Source organism: Sus scrofa, chromosome 13 (genome assembly GCF_000003025.6).
Source record: "Sus scrofa isolate TJ Tabasco breed Duroc chromosome 13, Sscrofa11.1, whole genome shotgun sequence".
NCBI classification, from domain to species: domain Eukaryota; kingdom Metazoa; phylum Chordata; class Mammalia; order Artiodactyla; family Suidae; genus Sus; species Sus scrofa.
Genome location: NC_010455.5, coordinates 157,626,462 through 157,643,277, shown reverse-complemented (window position 1 = coordinate 157,643,277; position 16,816 = coordinate 157,626,462). Strand labels below are relative to the sequence as shown.

Below are 16,816 nucleotides of genomic sequence, written 5' to 3'. Positions count from 1 at the left end.
AAAATTCTTCCATGTTTTACTTCTCAAAACTTTTAGGTAATTGCTCTGAATTATCACTCTTTCTCCCTCAGTGAGCTAAAACAATCTTCTCTGAGGACCTTATTTTTTAACTCAAAGAAATAGAAAGTCCTGAGGTCATTCTAAGACAACAAGTAGCTGAACTAAAAATATACATGTTGATTAAGGATAAACCAAAATGGTTACCAATCTGAAACAAATCTCTTACTATTCCTCCCCCAATTTTCTCCTGGTACCTTGCTCCTCAAAATGTAAACCTCAGCCTGTAACACAGGGGGGCCAACTGGAAACACAGAAATCAGGCCCCAGACTAGATCTACTGAATTAGAACCTTTAGCCTAACCAAAAAGCTCAGGTAATTATTAAGAACATTAAAGTTTGAAAAGCATTTTACCAAAAGCATTCAAATACTCATTAACCAGTTATCTTAATGTTCCCAAGATAGCCATTCTTTTTTTTTTTTTACTTTTTCTCATAAATTAATCCACTTTAAACACTTTTTATTTCTTTCCTATTTCCTCCTTCCTTCCTCTATTCTTTCCTTCCTTTATTCCACTTCTCCAGGTCTCTTTCTTGTTCCTTTTCTGTATTTATTTCTGTTTCTCTTCTGTGCCTGTCCGTATGCTTGCATGCTTGCCTGACTTTCTACCTTCCTATTCTATCATGTCCTATCCTAGTATACCTTCCCTCTTTTCCTCTGTTTACTAGGTTTTTTTTTGTAGGTCTTTTTTTAAAAAATGGAATATAATTGACCTACAATATAATATTAGTTTCAGGTTACTACATAATGGTTTGATATTTACATATACTAAGAAATGATCATCATAATAAAAAAGAAGTGATCATCATAAGTCTAGTAACCACCTGTCTCCATTCAAAGTTACACTACTATTACTGACCATATTCCTTATGTTGTACATTACATCCCATGGCTTATTTATTTTACAATTGGAGGTTTATACCTCTTACTCCCTTTCACTTATTTCACCCAATTCCCTACCACCCTCCCCTCTGGCACCCAGCCATTTGTTCTCTTTATTTACTTTCTCTTTGTTTTTAGATTCCACATATAAGTGAAATCACATGGTATTTGTCTTTATCTGACTAATCTCATTTAGCACAATACCCTCTATATCCATCCATGTTGTTGCCAATGGTAAGATGTCATTTCTATATTGGCTGCATAATATTCCATCATGTGTGTATATGTATATATACATGACATCTTCATCCTTTCACCTATCAATACACAGTTATGTTGCTTCCATATCTTGGCTATTATAAATAATGCTGCAGTGAACACTGGGATGCACATATTTTTTTCAAATAAGTATTTTTGTTTTCTTTGGGTAAATATCCTGAAGTGAAACTGCTGGACCATATGGCAGTTCTACTTTTTAAGTTTTTGAGGAACCTCCATATTATTTTCCATAAAGCCTGCACCAATTTACAAAGCCAATGTGTGCCAACAGTGCAAGAGGGTACCCTTTTCTCCACATCCTTTCTAACGCTTGTTATTTATCTTGTTCATGACAGCCATTTTGAGAGATATAAGGTGGTATCTCATTACAGTTTTGATTTGCATTTCACTGAAGATCAGCGATGTTGAGCATCTTTTCATGGGTCTATTGGTCATTTGTATGTCCGCTCTGGGAAAATGCTCAAGACCTCTGCCCCTTTTTTTTTTTTTTTTTTTTTAGGGCCACATTCATGGCATGTGGACTGAATTGGAGCTGTAGCTGCTGGCCTACACAAAGCCAGAGAAATGCCAGATCTGAGCCACATCTGCAACCTACACCACAGCTCACAGCAACGCTGGATCCTTAACCCACTGAGTAAGGCCAAGGGTCAAACCTGCGTCCTCATGGATACTAGTCAGATTTGTTTCCACTGAGCCACGACAGGAACTCCCCTCTGCCCATTTTTTAACCAGATTTTTTTTTTTAATGTTGAACAGTGTGAGTTCTTTGTATGTTTTTGCCATTAAACCCTTATCAGATATATGACTTGCAAATATTCTCTCCCATGTAGTAAGTCATCTTTTCATTTTGTTGAAGATTTCCTTTGCTGTGCAAAAGCTTTTTACTTTTATGTGGTTCCACTTATTTATTTTGGCTTTTGTTGCCTTTGCTTTTGCTGTCAAATACAAAAATCTGCCAAGGCCAATCAATGCTAAGGAGTTTACACGCTATGTTTTCTTCTAGGAGTTTTGCAGTTTCAAGTCTTATGTTTTAAGTCTTTAATCCATTTTGAGTTGATTTTTGTGTAAAGAAGAGGTAAGAGTCCAGTTTCATACTTCTGCATATGGCTGTCCAAATTCTCAACACTATTTATTGAAGAAACTATAATTTCCCCATTGTATATTCTTAGCTCCTTTGTTGAAAATTAATTTACTTATAGGAGTTTCCATTGTGGCGCAGTGGTAAAAACCTGACTAGGATCCATGAGGACACAGGTTTGATCCCTGGCCTTGCTCAGTGGGTTAAGGATCCCACATTGCAGTAAGTTGTGATGTAGGTTGCAGAGGCAGTTCAGATCCCACATTGCTGTGGCTGGGGCATAGGCTGGGAGCTACAGCTCTGATTCGACCCCTAGCCTAAGACTTCCATATGCTGCAGGTACGGCCCTAAAAAGACAGAAAGACAGACAGAAAGAAAGAAAGAGAAAATTCACTTTAAACCAACTATAATAAAAAAATAAAAGTCATTACAAAAAAATTAAAAAATTAAAAATCAAAAAAGAAAATTAATTTACTGTATATATGTGTTTATTTCTCAGCTCGCAATTCTGTTCCATTGGTCTGTATGTATGTTTTTATGCCAAATATCACATTTTTGATTACTACAGCTTTGTAATATAGTTTGCAATCAGAAAGTGTGATGCCTCCAGCTGTGTTCTCAGGATTGCTTTGGCTATTTGGGGTCTTTTGTTGTTCTATACAAATTTTAGGACTTTTTTTTCTATTTCTATGAAAGATGCCATTAGAATTTTGACAGGGATTACACTGAATCTGTAGATCACCCTCCTCCATTTCTGAAAACTGTCAGTGAAATTAGCGGCAAAGATAACAAATTACATTAAAAGCAAGGAGTAAGAACCTTCTGGAAAATTTCTCAGCCATTTCTTCTTCACATAGCTCACAGCCCCAAATAGTTGATACTATTTCTGTGAAATCTAGATAATTATTACTAATCCAAATGTTCCAAGGTCTTAGTATGAAAGCTAAATATTTTTTAGGAAGCATGCTTTTAAAAGTTTCCCTTAAAAAAAAAAAGGATTTTTACAACATTATAAGAAAAATGTACCTAATTACCAATTTTTCACAAAATATTCGGTTTACTCTGTTATAGGGCTATGACAGACACTGAAAGTAGGAGTTGCCATCATTTTTCTTACCTACTGTTAGGGATTTTGGTAACAGGATCCTAATTTTGTAGGGAAGTAAGATATATCTCTTAAAAACTCTAATTCCTAGCTTCTTTTGCACACAGACATGTGATCATATGACTACATTCTACTTAAGAAAATATAAGCAGAAGAGGTAAGGTGGCACATCCTAGAAGACTTCTTAAAAGGGCAAGAGATAGGTGGTATACCTCCTTTCTACCATCTTTCCTTTCTTCCCATGTTCGACCTGGAACATTAAAACATGATGAATGGGAGTTCCTGGTGAGGCTCAGCAGTAACAAACCCAACTGGTATCCATGAGGACACAGGTTCAATTCCTGACCTCGCTCAGTGGTTAAGGAGCTGGCATTGCCATGGGCTGTAGTGCAGGTCGCAGACACAGCTCAGAACCTGCATTGCTGTGGCTATTATAAAGGCTAGCAGCTGCAGCTCCGATTTGACCCCTAGCCTGCAAACTTCCATATGTCATGGGTGTGACCCTAAAAAGCAAAAAATAAAAATTAAAAATTAAAAAAAAAAACATGATGAATGGAATACTAACAGGTATATGTACCATGAGACAAAGCTGAGGATGAAAGTCATGTCAGGGATGACAGAATAGGAAAATAAAAGAGTCTGGGCCCTTGATGACCAAATAAACACTGTATTAGCCCTGATTAGTCTACTGCTGGATTTATGCCTTTTTTTTTTTTTCTTGTCTTTCTGCCATTTCTTGGGCTGCTCCTGCGACATATGGAAGTTCCCAGGCTAGGGGTTGAATTGGAGCTGTAGCCACTGGCCTACACCAGAGCCACAGCAACATGGGATCCAAGCCACGTCTGCAACCTACACCACAGCTCACAGCAATGCTGGATCCTTAACACATTGAGCAAGGCAAGGGATCAAACATGCAACCTCATGGTTCCTAGTTGGATTCGTTAACCACTGAGCCACGACGGGAACTCCTACTGCTGGATTTCTTAAATGTGAAGGAAAAATGAACTATTTTCTTTAAGTCACAACCAAATATAATTGACAGCCAATACAAACATGAATAAATCAAACTTTTCCCACAACTGCTACAGAAAAAGAATAAACACATAGACCCACAGATTCCCCATCTACAAAAATCTTTTACATGCATGTCTTGTTTTTAAAACATTTTTGTATATGGGAACTTAGCATAGATAGGATTTGAAGAAGATGACTAATATTTTCCTCTTTCATTATAAAGTCATAAACCCATTACTAGTGACAAGAGTTGTTTTCCAAAATTTTTAATTAAGAATCATCTTTTTTTTTTTTTTTTTTTTTTTTTTTTTTTTTTGGTCTTTTTGCTATTTCTTTGGGCCGCTCCCGCGGCATATGGAGGTTCCCAGGCTAGGGGTTGAGTCGGAGCTGTAGCCACTAGCCTACGCCAGAGCCACAGCAACGCGGGATCCAAGCCTCGTCTGCAACCTACACCACAGCTCACGGCAACGCCAGATCGTTAACCCACTGAGCAAGGGCAGGGACCGAACCCGCAACCTAATGGTTCCTAGTCAGATTCGTTAACTACTGCGCCACGACGGGAACTCCAAGAATCATCTTTTAAAAATCATTTGGGGGAGGTCCCTGGTGGCCTAGCAGCTAAGGATTTGGTGTTACCACTGCTGTGGCACCAGTCTGATCCCTGGCTTAGGAATTTCCACATGTCACAGACAGGGCCAAAAAAAATCATTTGGGATAGAAAAGCTATAAAAGAAAGCAATATTTGAAACAAAATACACAATATTACTTATGAAAACCTAAAATATTATTTTTAAAGACTGCATCATAAGAATTTGAGAGGTAGGTCTGTTACAATGATCTTTAAATATAGATTTTAGTTAGATGTAGTAGGCCTACATCAAACTCTAAGGCTTCTACACAGCGAAGGAAATCATCCACAAAATTAAAAGGTAATGTACCGAATGAGAGAAAACATCTGAAAATCACATATATAATAACAGGTTAAAATCCAAAATATATAAAGAATTCACACAACTCAATAGCAAAAAGGAACCCTAAGAGGAATTCCTTTGTGGCTCAGCAGAACCCAATACCACTAGTATCCATGAGGATGAGGGTTCAATCCCTGACCTTGCTCAGTGGGTTAAGGATCCAGAGTAGCTGCAAGCTGTGGTGTAGGTTGCAGATACAGCTTGGATCCTACATTGCTGTGGCTCTAGTGTAGGCTGGCAGCTAAAGCTTCGATTTGACCCTTAGCCTGGGAACTTCCATGTGCTGCAGGTGCAGGCTAAATAGAAAAAAAGAAAAAAGAAAAGAAACCCTAGCAATCTGATTGAAAAATAGGTAGACACACTGAAAAGATATTTTTCCCATGAAAATATACAGATGGTAAAAAGGTACATGCAAAGGTGCTCAACATCACTACTCATCATGGAGATGAAAATCAAAACCACAATGAGATATAACCTCACACCCATTAGAATGGCTATTATCAAAAAGACAAGAAATAATGAGTCTTGGCAAGGATGTGGACAAAAGGGATCTCATGTGCATTTTGGTAGAATGCAAACTGGCGCAGCCATTGTGTAAAACAGTACAGAAGTTCTTAAAAAAAAATTTTTTTTAATAATCCAGCAATTCCACTTCTGGGTATTATACAAAGAAAATGAAAACATTAATTCAAAAAAAAATATGCACTCCCTTGTTCATAGCCACATTAGTCACAAGAGCCAAGATATGGAAAAAAATCTAGGTGTCAATCAACAGATGAATGGATTTCAGAATTTTTGCTAACCAACTACTTTATACTCAAAATTACAGTAAAAAGAGATCATAAGACAATGACAGCTTACCTTGAAATGGGATCTTAATATACTTTGTTGTGAACTAAAGGAAAAATAAACAAAAAAGGAGTTATCATTCAAAATGTGTAACTATTCAAATTTTTTCTTTTTAAACTGCAAGTACATCATCAAAGTCTACCTTGAAAGTGCTCAAGGCTTTTCCTCAATAAACCAAAAAGACGTTTCACTGTAAAGACAGTTTTATGGAAGTTTAAGAATCCTTTGCAAGTAATTTATAATTTTCAATATGCTCATTTATAAAAACCAGCAAAACAATACATTTGTCAAAAATGTTTCCTGAATATTTAAAGAAGAAATAAGACAAAGTCCAGAAGAAGCTGCCAAGAGACCACATAGGGTGTCACTGACTTTGGCAAATAAATCACAAAACAGGATCTGATTTTATTCTAGGCAGTAATTTTTCTTTGTTACATATTATAAATTCCCTTCTGTCTAAGGATTCTGCTCTTTCTGCTCCTTCTGTGCCAGGATACTAAGTTTTCTCTGGGTATCTTTCACATATAGCTAACCTGGAGAAAACCATAGTTCAAAAAGATACAGGCACCCGGATGTTTACTGCAGCACTATTTACAATAGCAAGACATGGAAGAAACCTAAACATGCACCAACAGAAGAATACATAAAGAAGATGTGGTACATATATAATGAAATATTACTCAGCCATAAAAAAGAATGAAACAGGAGTTCCCATCATGGTTCGTTCAGTGGTTAACGAATCCAACTAGGAACCATGAGGTTTTGGGTTCAATCCTTAGCCTTGCTCAGTGGGTTGAGGATCTGGCGTTGCCATGAACTGTGGTGTAGGTCGCAAGACACAGCTCTAATTAGGCCCCTAGCCTGGGAACCTCCACATGCCATGGGTGTGGCCCTAAAAAAGACAGAAAGAGCAAAAAAAAAGAACGAAATAATGCCATTTGCAGCAACACTGATGAACCAAGAGATTATTACACTAAGTGAAATAAGTCAATGACAAATATCATAAGATATCACTTATATGTGGAATCTAAATGTAAAAATGATACAAATGAACTTATTTACAGAACAGAAACAGATTTTGCAAATAAACTTACAGTTACCAAAGGGGAAAGGTGGGGGAGGGAGGGATAAATTAGAAGTTTGGGATTAATATATACACAATACTGTATATAAAATAGATAACCAACAAGGACCTACTGTATAGCATAGGGAACTCTATTCAATATTCTGTAATAACCTACATGGGAAAATAATCTGAAAAAGAATGGATATATGTATCTGTATAACTGGATCATTTTGCTATACACCTGAAACCAACACAACATTGTAAATAACTATAGTCCAATACAATTTTTTTAAATTAAAAAATTAAAAATAAATGTTGCAGAGCTCCTGCCATGGCGCAGTGGAAACAAATCCGACTAGGAACCATGAAGTAGCGGGTTCAATCCCTGGCCTTGCCCAGTGGGTTAAGGATCCAGCATTGCCGTGGCTGTGGCATAGGCCAGCAGCTACAGCTCTGATTAGACCTCTAGCCTGGGAACCTCTATTTGCCGCAGGTGCGGCCCTAAAATAAAAAAATAAAAAAAAAAAAAAAAAGACAGAAAAATGAAAAAATAAATGTTGCCTCTTTTATCTGTATCACTTATACGAATAATAAGCAGGTAAACTTAGGTAACTTACTGAACCTCTCAGTTTTAGATAAGATCCGTAATCAAGGAGACACTAGCATCTGATTAAGTACGACTAATCATAGTCTGACTTACTCAAATACACCTTATTATTGCACAGAATTACTATATATACTTGGTGTATACTTCCCCTTGCTAAATTCTTTCTGATATGTTTCACTGGGTTTTTGATCTAATAAAATATATCTTAGCAACTATAAATAATTAGTTACAGAAAATGAATACAAAGAGTGTTTGCTTTTGAGATTTTACAGTTATTACTACAAAATTATGATTTATAAGTTATGCACCTATACATCCTTGGCCTCTACTGTCTACATCATTGTTTCAATCTCCCACATAAGGATCCTTGTCCTATCAAACCTTTCAGCTTGGCAAGGACCAGAATACTAATTTATACCTTTTTATGATGACTAAGCCAACATGTAATTTCTTCCAAATGAAAAGCCCTCTTTGTAGCAAAAACTCAATCTTCAGTTGAGAAAATTAGAAAGACGCTTTTGAGGCAACAGGTAAACTCAGCTCTCTGAAATCATACCCTTTCTATTTAAACCTAAGAATAAAGTTGAACTGCTCTTCCCCTCTTGCTCTCTGTCTCTCTCTCTCTGTCTCCCTCTCCCTCCACACCTATCTCCTCCCTCTTCTCTTAATAAACACTTTATTTGCCTCATTAAAAAAAAGAATAAATCTGAACATAATAGCTATTTTATAACTTCTGACAATAGCCAGTACAATCCTCTGAACATAGAATATGTACTTAATAAACATTTATCCTATTAGCAACAAAAGTAAGATCTAAAAAATGTTCACATCTACTGCAGCACTTTCTATGCTAAACAAAAAAGGTAATAACTTAAATGTCCAAGTATAAGAAAAGAAAATGGCCCTAATTTATGTAATAATGTCCCACTATAGGTATTTCTCCAGTTCAACTATATTATAACTGTCATGACGGTGAGAACAATTTCTCCAATGTCCATAACAATACATAACACTCCTTAAACATCTGAAAAAGGATTAAGTTTAATTCTCTATTTATCCTCCCAAAAGAAAAAGTTCTTTAATATCTAAGTTGCAGAGCATCATGAACTGTGTCTGAAAAAGTATATTACAAAGTCTTTATAAAAACTTAAAAGCTTTATGACTTTTCCCCTTTTCCCCTTTTTATGTTATTACATTTTTAATTAAACCAAAAAATTTTGCACAGCAAAGGAAACAATTAAAAAAAAAAAAACAGAACCCACAGAATGGGAGAAAATCTTTGCAAATGATACCACTGACAAGGGCTTAATCTCCAAAATACACTAACAACACATAGAACTGAACAAGAAAAAAAAAATCAAAAAATGGGCAGAAGACCTAAATAGACATTTCTCCAAAGAAGACAGACAGGTGGCCAACAGGCACATTAAAAGAGGCTCAACATCACTAATTACTTAGAGAAAGGCAAATCGAAACTACAATGAGGTACCACCTCACACCAGTCTGAACGACTATCATTAATAAGTCTACAAATAACAAATGCTGAAGAGGGTGTGGCAAAAAGGGAACCTTCCTTCACTGTTGGTGGGAATGTAAATTGGTACAACCACTGTGGAAAGCAGTATGGAGGTTCCTCAGAAAATTAAATAAAGAACATATGATCCAGCAATCCCCCTTCCAGGCATACATCCAGAGAAAACTTGCACTCAAAAAGATACATGCACCCCTATGTTCATTGCAGCACTATTCACAATAGCCAAGATATGGAAACATGTCCACTGACAGAGAAATGGATTAAGAAGATGTGGTACATATACACAGTGGAATATCACTCATCCATAAAAAAGAATGAAATAATGCCATTTACAGCAACATGGATATAACTAGAGATTCTCATACTAAGTGAAGTAATTCAGAAAGAGAAAGACAAGTAACACATGATATCACTAATATGTGGTACCTAAAAATGGCACAGATGAACCTATCTATAGAACAGATTCATACTCATAGACTTCGAGAACAGACTTGTGATCGCCAAGGTCGGGAGAGGGGGTGGGATGGACTGGGAGTTTGGGGTTAGTAGATGCAAACTATTAAATGTAGAATGGATAAGCAATACGGTCCTACTGTAAAGCACAGACAGAGAACTATACCCAATCTCTTGGGATAGAACATGATGGAAGATAATATGAGAAAATAAATGTATATATATATACATACGACTGGCTCACTTTTGTTGTACAGCAGAAATTGGCACAACATTGTAAATCGGCTATAATTTTTTTTAAAGTGCTTATTTTTTCCTCATGGTAACATAACTGTTTTAATTTTTGCAGAATTCCTCTCAGCCTTTATTCACATGCATGTAATTTACTTCAATATATTAACTTTTAGTAAGTCACTTCTCCTATAATTTAATTTTTTATTTTATTTATATTTTAAGTGTTCCAATAGATATGAGATAAAATTTTCAAAACCTACTTTATGACATTTTTTGAATATTAGCAGTTCTTTATAGGACAGCAAACTGTCCAACAGATAGGAATTAAAGACAACCCAAATATCCCAAAAGAGGTACCTGAATTAAATTAATTTAATGATTATGGTCAGTTATAAAACATTATGTATAATGTCCTATCCTTTTGTTTTAAATAAATATGTATCTAATATAAAAACTATAAAACGATATACACTGTAGAATTAATGGCAATTACCTCTGGATAGATAGATTACAAGGTTTTCTTTAAATTGTTCCTTTACTCATTTGCGGTTTTTATTTGATTTTGTTTATAGCCCATAACAAGGCCACCCAACTGTGTAATAACATAACTAACACATTAGTTAATGAAAATCTATTCTTAAATACTTACATTAAATTGTCCTCTCCTGGTTAATTGATTATTGTCATATATTTAGGTTATCCAACTGTGTAATTATAAATAACTCAAAAAAACTGGTTAAGACTAAAACCAAGAAAAAAAAAAACTGGTTAAGACTAAACCAAGATGAAATAGATAAGATGAATGGACCAATCACAAGAACTTAAATTGAAACTGTGATTTAAAAATTTCCAGCAAACAAAAGTCCAGGACCAGATGGCTTCACAGGTGAATTCTACCAAACATTTAGAGAAGAGCTAACACCTAGTCTTCTGAAACTGTTTCAAAAAATTGCGGAGGAAGGGATACTCCCAAACTCATTCTATGAGGCCACCCACCATCACCCTGGTACCAAAACCAGACAAAGACTCCACAAAAAAAGTAAACTACAGGCCAATTTCACTGATGAACATCGATGCAAATATCCTCAACAAAATTCTAGCAAACCGCATCCAACAATACATTAAAAGGATTGTACATCATGATCAAGTGGGATTTATCCCAGGGATGCAAGGGTTCTTCATTATCCGCAAATCCATCAGTGTGATACACATTAACAAACTGAAGAATAAAAACCATATGATCCTCTCAAAAGATGCAGAAAAAGCCTTTGACAAAATCCATCACCCATTTCTGATAAAAACCCCTCAGAAAGTGGCCATAGAGGGAACCCACCTCAACATAATAAAGGCCATTATGACAAACCCACAGCTAACATCATTCTCAATGGTGAAAAGCTGAAAGAATTCCCGCTGAGATCAGAAACTAGACAAGGATGTCTGCTCTCACCACTACTCTTCAACATAGTTTTGGAAGTCCTAGCCATGGCAATCAGAGAAGTAAAAGAAATAAAAGGAATCCCAAATGGAAAGGAAGAAGTAAAACTATCACTATTTGCAGATGACATGATACTATACCTAGAGAACACTAAAGACTCTACCATAAAACTGTTGGAGCTCATCCATGAATTTCGCAAAGTCGCAGGATACAAAACTAATACACAGAAATCGACAGCATTTCTATATACCAACAATGAAAAAGCAAAAGAGAAATTAGGGAAGCAATCCCGTTTACCATCACATCCAAAAGAATAAAACACCCAGGAGTAAACCTACCTAAAGAAACAAAAGACCTGTACTCTGAAAACTGTAAGACAATGATGAAAGAAATCAAAGATGACACAAATAGATGGAAAGACATACCATGCTCTTGCATTGGAAGAGTCAATATTACCAAAATGACTATACTACCTAAGGCAATCTACAGATTCAATGCAATCCCTATCAAATTACCAAGGATATTTTTCACAGAACTAGAACAAAATATCTTAAAAGTTTGTTGGGAAGCACAAAAGACCCAGAAAAACCAAAGACATCCTGAAAAAGAAAAATGGAGCTGGAGTAATCAGGCTCCTGGACTTCAGACTATACTACAAAGCAACAGTCATCAAAACTGTATGGTACTGGCACAAAGACAGAAATATAGATCAGTGAAACAGGATAGACCCACACACCTACAGCCAACTCATCTATGACAAAGGAGGCAATAATATACAATGGAGAAAAGATAACCCCTTCAATAAGTGGTGCTTGGAAAACTGGACAGCCACATGAAAAAGAATGAAATTAGAACACTCCCTAACACCAGACACAAAAATCAACTCAAAATGGAATAAAGACCTATATAGAAGACCAGACACTATAAAATTCTTGGATGAAAATATAGGCTAAACACTCTCTGACATAAACCACAGCAACATCTTCTCATATCCACCTCATAGAGTATTGACAATAAAAACAAAAATAAACAAATGGGACCTAATCAAACTTAAAAGTTTCTACACAGCAAAGGAAACCCTAAACAACACAAAAAGACAACTCACGGAGTGGGAGAAAATCTTTGCAAATGATTCAGCTGACAAGGGATTCATCTCCAAAATTTATAAACACCTTCTGCAGCTCCATACCAAAAAAACAAACAACCCCATCAAAACATGGGCAGAAGATCTAAACAGACAGTTCTCCAAAGAAGACATACAGATGGCCAAAAAACACATGAAAAGATGTTCAACATCACTCATTATCAGAGAAATGTAACTCAAAGCCATTATGAGGTACTACCTTACAACAGCCAGAATGGCCAGCATCCAAAAGTCTGCAAACAATAAGTGCTGGAGACGGGGTGGAGAAAAAGGAACCCTAGTACACTGTTGGTGAGATTGTAAACTGGTGTAAACTGCTGGTAGAAAGCAGTATGGAGATTCCTCAGAAAACTAAACATAGAACTACCATTTGACCTAGCAATCCCACTCCTGGGCAACTATCCAAAGAAAACCATGACTTGCAAAGACACATGTACTCCAATGTTCATTGCAGCACTGTTTGCAATAGCCAAGACACGGAAACAACTTAAATGCCCATCGACAGAGGAGTGGATCAAGAAGATGTGGACACATACACAATGGAATATTAGCCATTAAAATGGATAAAATACCAGCATTTTTAGCAACATGGATGGACCTAGAAATTATCATACTAAGTGAAGTCAGCCATACAATGAGACACCAACATCAAATGCTTTCACTGACATGTGGAATCTGAAAAAAGGACAGACTGAGCTTCTTTGCAGAACAGATGCTGACTCACAGACATTGAAAAACTTATGGTCTCCGGAGGAGACAGTTTGGGGGATGGGGAGGATGTGCTTGGGTTATGGGATGGAAATCCTCTAAAATTGGATCGTTATGGTCATTATATAACTACGGATGTGATAAATTCATTTGAGTAATAAAAAAAATGGAAAAAAAAAACTGGATAAGTCTGAATTTAAAATGAAAAGGCTGTAATATGGGGTGGGGAGTTATTGTGAAAAGTGAACAAAATTCCTTATAGAAAAAAAAACTAAAATGACTACAGGCATAACAAAATCATTAATATCTGAAAACTAGTAATCAGAGAATATTAATTTTAAACAGAATCACTGTAGTGCTGTCAATCAAAGCAATTTTAACTTTATCACAAGCTACCATTATTGGTTCTTCCCAGAACTTATACATGTGTCCTCTATTGGTTGGGTCTTCCCCCTGCATGATCACCAAGGAAACATCTACTTTGTGTCTTAGATCATATGCTGTCCTCTCTATGACGTCTTCCCTGATCCTTTCAGAAAGATATTCCCATAAGATATTCCCATACTCGTTCCCATAAGCATCCTTCTTGTATGTTCCAGTGTACATTATACCATAATGAAAATATCTATTTACATGCTTATCTCTTCTATTAGACTCTAATTTCTTTGAAAGCAGAGGTCATGTCTTGCCATTTTTATATTCCACATCCTATCTGTAAAACCGTGAAACATTAATAAAACTTCTAGGAAACTATCTGAGTTATAATCTGACATAGTCAATTCAATTCAACTAATGTTTATAAGTGCCTATTTAGGTTTCAGCCATTTATGGAAGGTATACAAAGGAATAAAAGCATGGCTCTTTATCACGAGATGCTTAAAGGCTAATGGAAAGGTTTAGACAAGAATACAATTGTAAACACTTAAACAAATCTTACAGCAGATGTACAAAGTGCTATAAGTACACAGTAAAAGGAGAAGTCAATTCTGGCTAGGAAGGAGAAATAACAAAAAGTTTCCTGGAAGAGGAAGTATTTCTGATAAGACTTAAGAGATGGGATTTTAAACAGAAAAATAGTGAGAAAATACAGAGAACTGAGCAAAATCCAGTATGACTTTCATATACAAAACATGAGAACTTAATATCAAAGAAAAAGTAGAAAATATAATAGGAACTATTCCTGGAGATTCTTAAATGCCAAGTTCAGAAATTGGAGAACTCAGTTTATAACAATTTAATAGACAAGTAAAATAAGATTTCTTCTTTTTGCTATCAACTACACACTAAATAAAAATTTACGTTACTATCATATAAGTTTTAGAGCCCAAAGATATCAATGCTACACATAATCTTTTTCATACAGAATTTTCATTAGAGTAATCAGATCAGAGATATGATTTTAGAGAGTTCTATGTTTTCAAGATTTCCCTCCAATTAAAGACGTTTCAAAATAGATATAATGACATATGTAGAATGTCCTATATAAAGTTAACTTCAATTCTATTTTCATTTGCACTAAAAAAAAGAGAAGACAGTCTAAAAATGCCTTGTCCAGAACCAAAACTAAAAAAGAAAAAAAATTAAATATACTTACTGTAACACAACCTTTAGAAGCTCCTTTTATTTTACCAATATAAACAGAAGTAAATACAAAATCCAGTTGTAGATCCATCTCATTACTAGGTATAATAGAGGAAACGTTTTCCATGACAGGATTATATGTACACAATTCAGGTGAAGCCTAACAAGGAATAAATGATAAAATAACCTTCAATATTATAGAAACACTGACAATTTCAAAGTCAAATACTTCTTTAAATTACTATTAATGAATTTGTGAAGGATTTTCCACTATTCTTACAATATTATAGAAACACTGACAATTTCAAAGTCAAATACTTCTTTAAATTACTATTAATGAATTTGTGAAGGATTTTCCACTATTCTTACAATATTATAGAAACACTGACAATTTCAAAGTCAAATACTTCTTTAAATTACTATTAATGAATTTGTGAAGGATTTTCCACTATTCTTACTGTGAAAAAATAGTTATCTAGATTTTTTTCTTAAAACATATACGATTTACCCTGAGGAAATAAATAGCTGAACCCTAAATTAACTTCATAGGTCTAATAAGTTCCAAAAATATATCCTCCTCTGTATCAAAGTCATGATTTCAAATTCAGGATTCCCTAGTAGACTTTATTCATTTTAAACTCAACAGAAATAAATTTAAGATTTATATAACATTTAGTTTAAAATGAATTTTCAAATATATTATTTCTTTCAATCACCACAACCACCCCATAGGGTAGCTTTGTTTTGTTTTTTTTTTTTTCCGTTTCATAAGTTAACAGACATTTTGAATTGGTTAAGTGACTTGCATAGAGGCAAAACTATGACAAATCCAGCTTTCTATCCCGAAGTCAAGGGTTATTTCGACTACATAAAACTGCTTCCATAAACCATCATGATGTTCTTAGCTATTGCACTTTTAGTGAGCAATGGAGGAAAAGAAAGGGCCTAAGAACCATCTATTCCATCACATCTATATATGTTACTACATGCTCTATGCCTGAAAATAGCCAACTGTCTAAAACCTCAAAAATCATACCACTTCCGCTCAAACAACTCTGCTTTTAAATTCCAACAGGCAGTATCAGCATCAGCTACTTCCTGTGATCTCGTCTGAATTTTAAGCTGCCTTTTGATGACTTTTTCAATTCTATCGTTGCCTAGCCATTGCACATGATCCCTCCTTAACCTTAACATCACTAATGACTAAATAAATTATGACTACAGTAATTAAACATATGTACTCACTCTTCTACCACTAGAAAATGTAATTAACCCTTACCTGAAACATACACATTACTCATTATTTTGAAATTCAGCCCACAATGCCATTTACCTGCTTAAGAGAAAGTCTTTAGCATTCTCATCTTTTATTACCTACTATACTCTTCTTCTTACACCCTAAGTAAAAAGGGGGAATCAAGTCAACTATAGGTAGCTCTAATCAGTCTGACAAATAATTATGCTTGTGTGTGTTTGTGTGGGGTTTTTTTAGGGCCACACCCATGACATATGGAGATCCCCAGGCTAGGGGTCAAATTAGGAGTTGCAGCTGCCAGCCTATGCCACAGCCACAGCAATGCCAGATCCAAGCTGTGTCTGTGACCTACACTACAGCTCACAGCACCACCAGATACTTAACCCACTGAGCAAGGCCAGGGATCAAACCAGCATCCTCATAGATACTAGTAAGGTCCATTACCACTGAACCACAACAGGAACTGCAGCTTGTGTGTGTTTTAAGGGATAAAATGAGAAGATGGGATAGAAAGAATTCCTTACTTTGCCTCACATTTTGTAAAGATTAACTGCTTCTTAAAA

The 16,816-nt window shown here is 35.5% G+C and overlaps 1 protein-coding gene across 4 annotated transcripts in view; it reads right to left on the bottom strand.

The window, feature by feature from the left end:
* The window catches only part of SENP7 (SUMO1/sentrin specific peptidase 7), a 151,041-nt gene that overhangs the window by 29,541 nt on the left and 104,684 nt on the right, over window positions 1-16,816 (bottom strand). For all 4 annotated transcript variants that reach the window (XM_005657117.3, XM_013990162.2, XM_013990163.2 and 1 more), the window contains 2 exons: window positions 15,012-15,158; window positions 6,249-6,282 (listed from right to left, as the gene is read on the bottom strand). In XM_005657117.3, coding sequence (XP_005657174.1) covers window positions 6,249-6,282; window positions 15,012-15,158 — 181 coding nt within the window. The remainder of the gene's footprint in view (window positions 1-6,248; window positions 6,283-15,011; window positions 15,159-16,816) is intronic.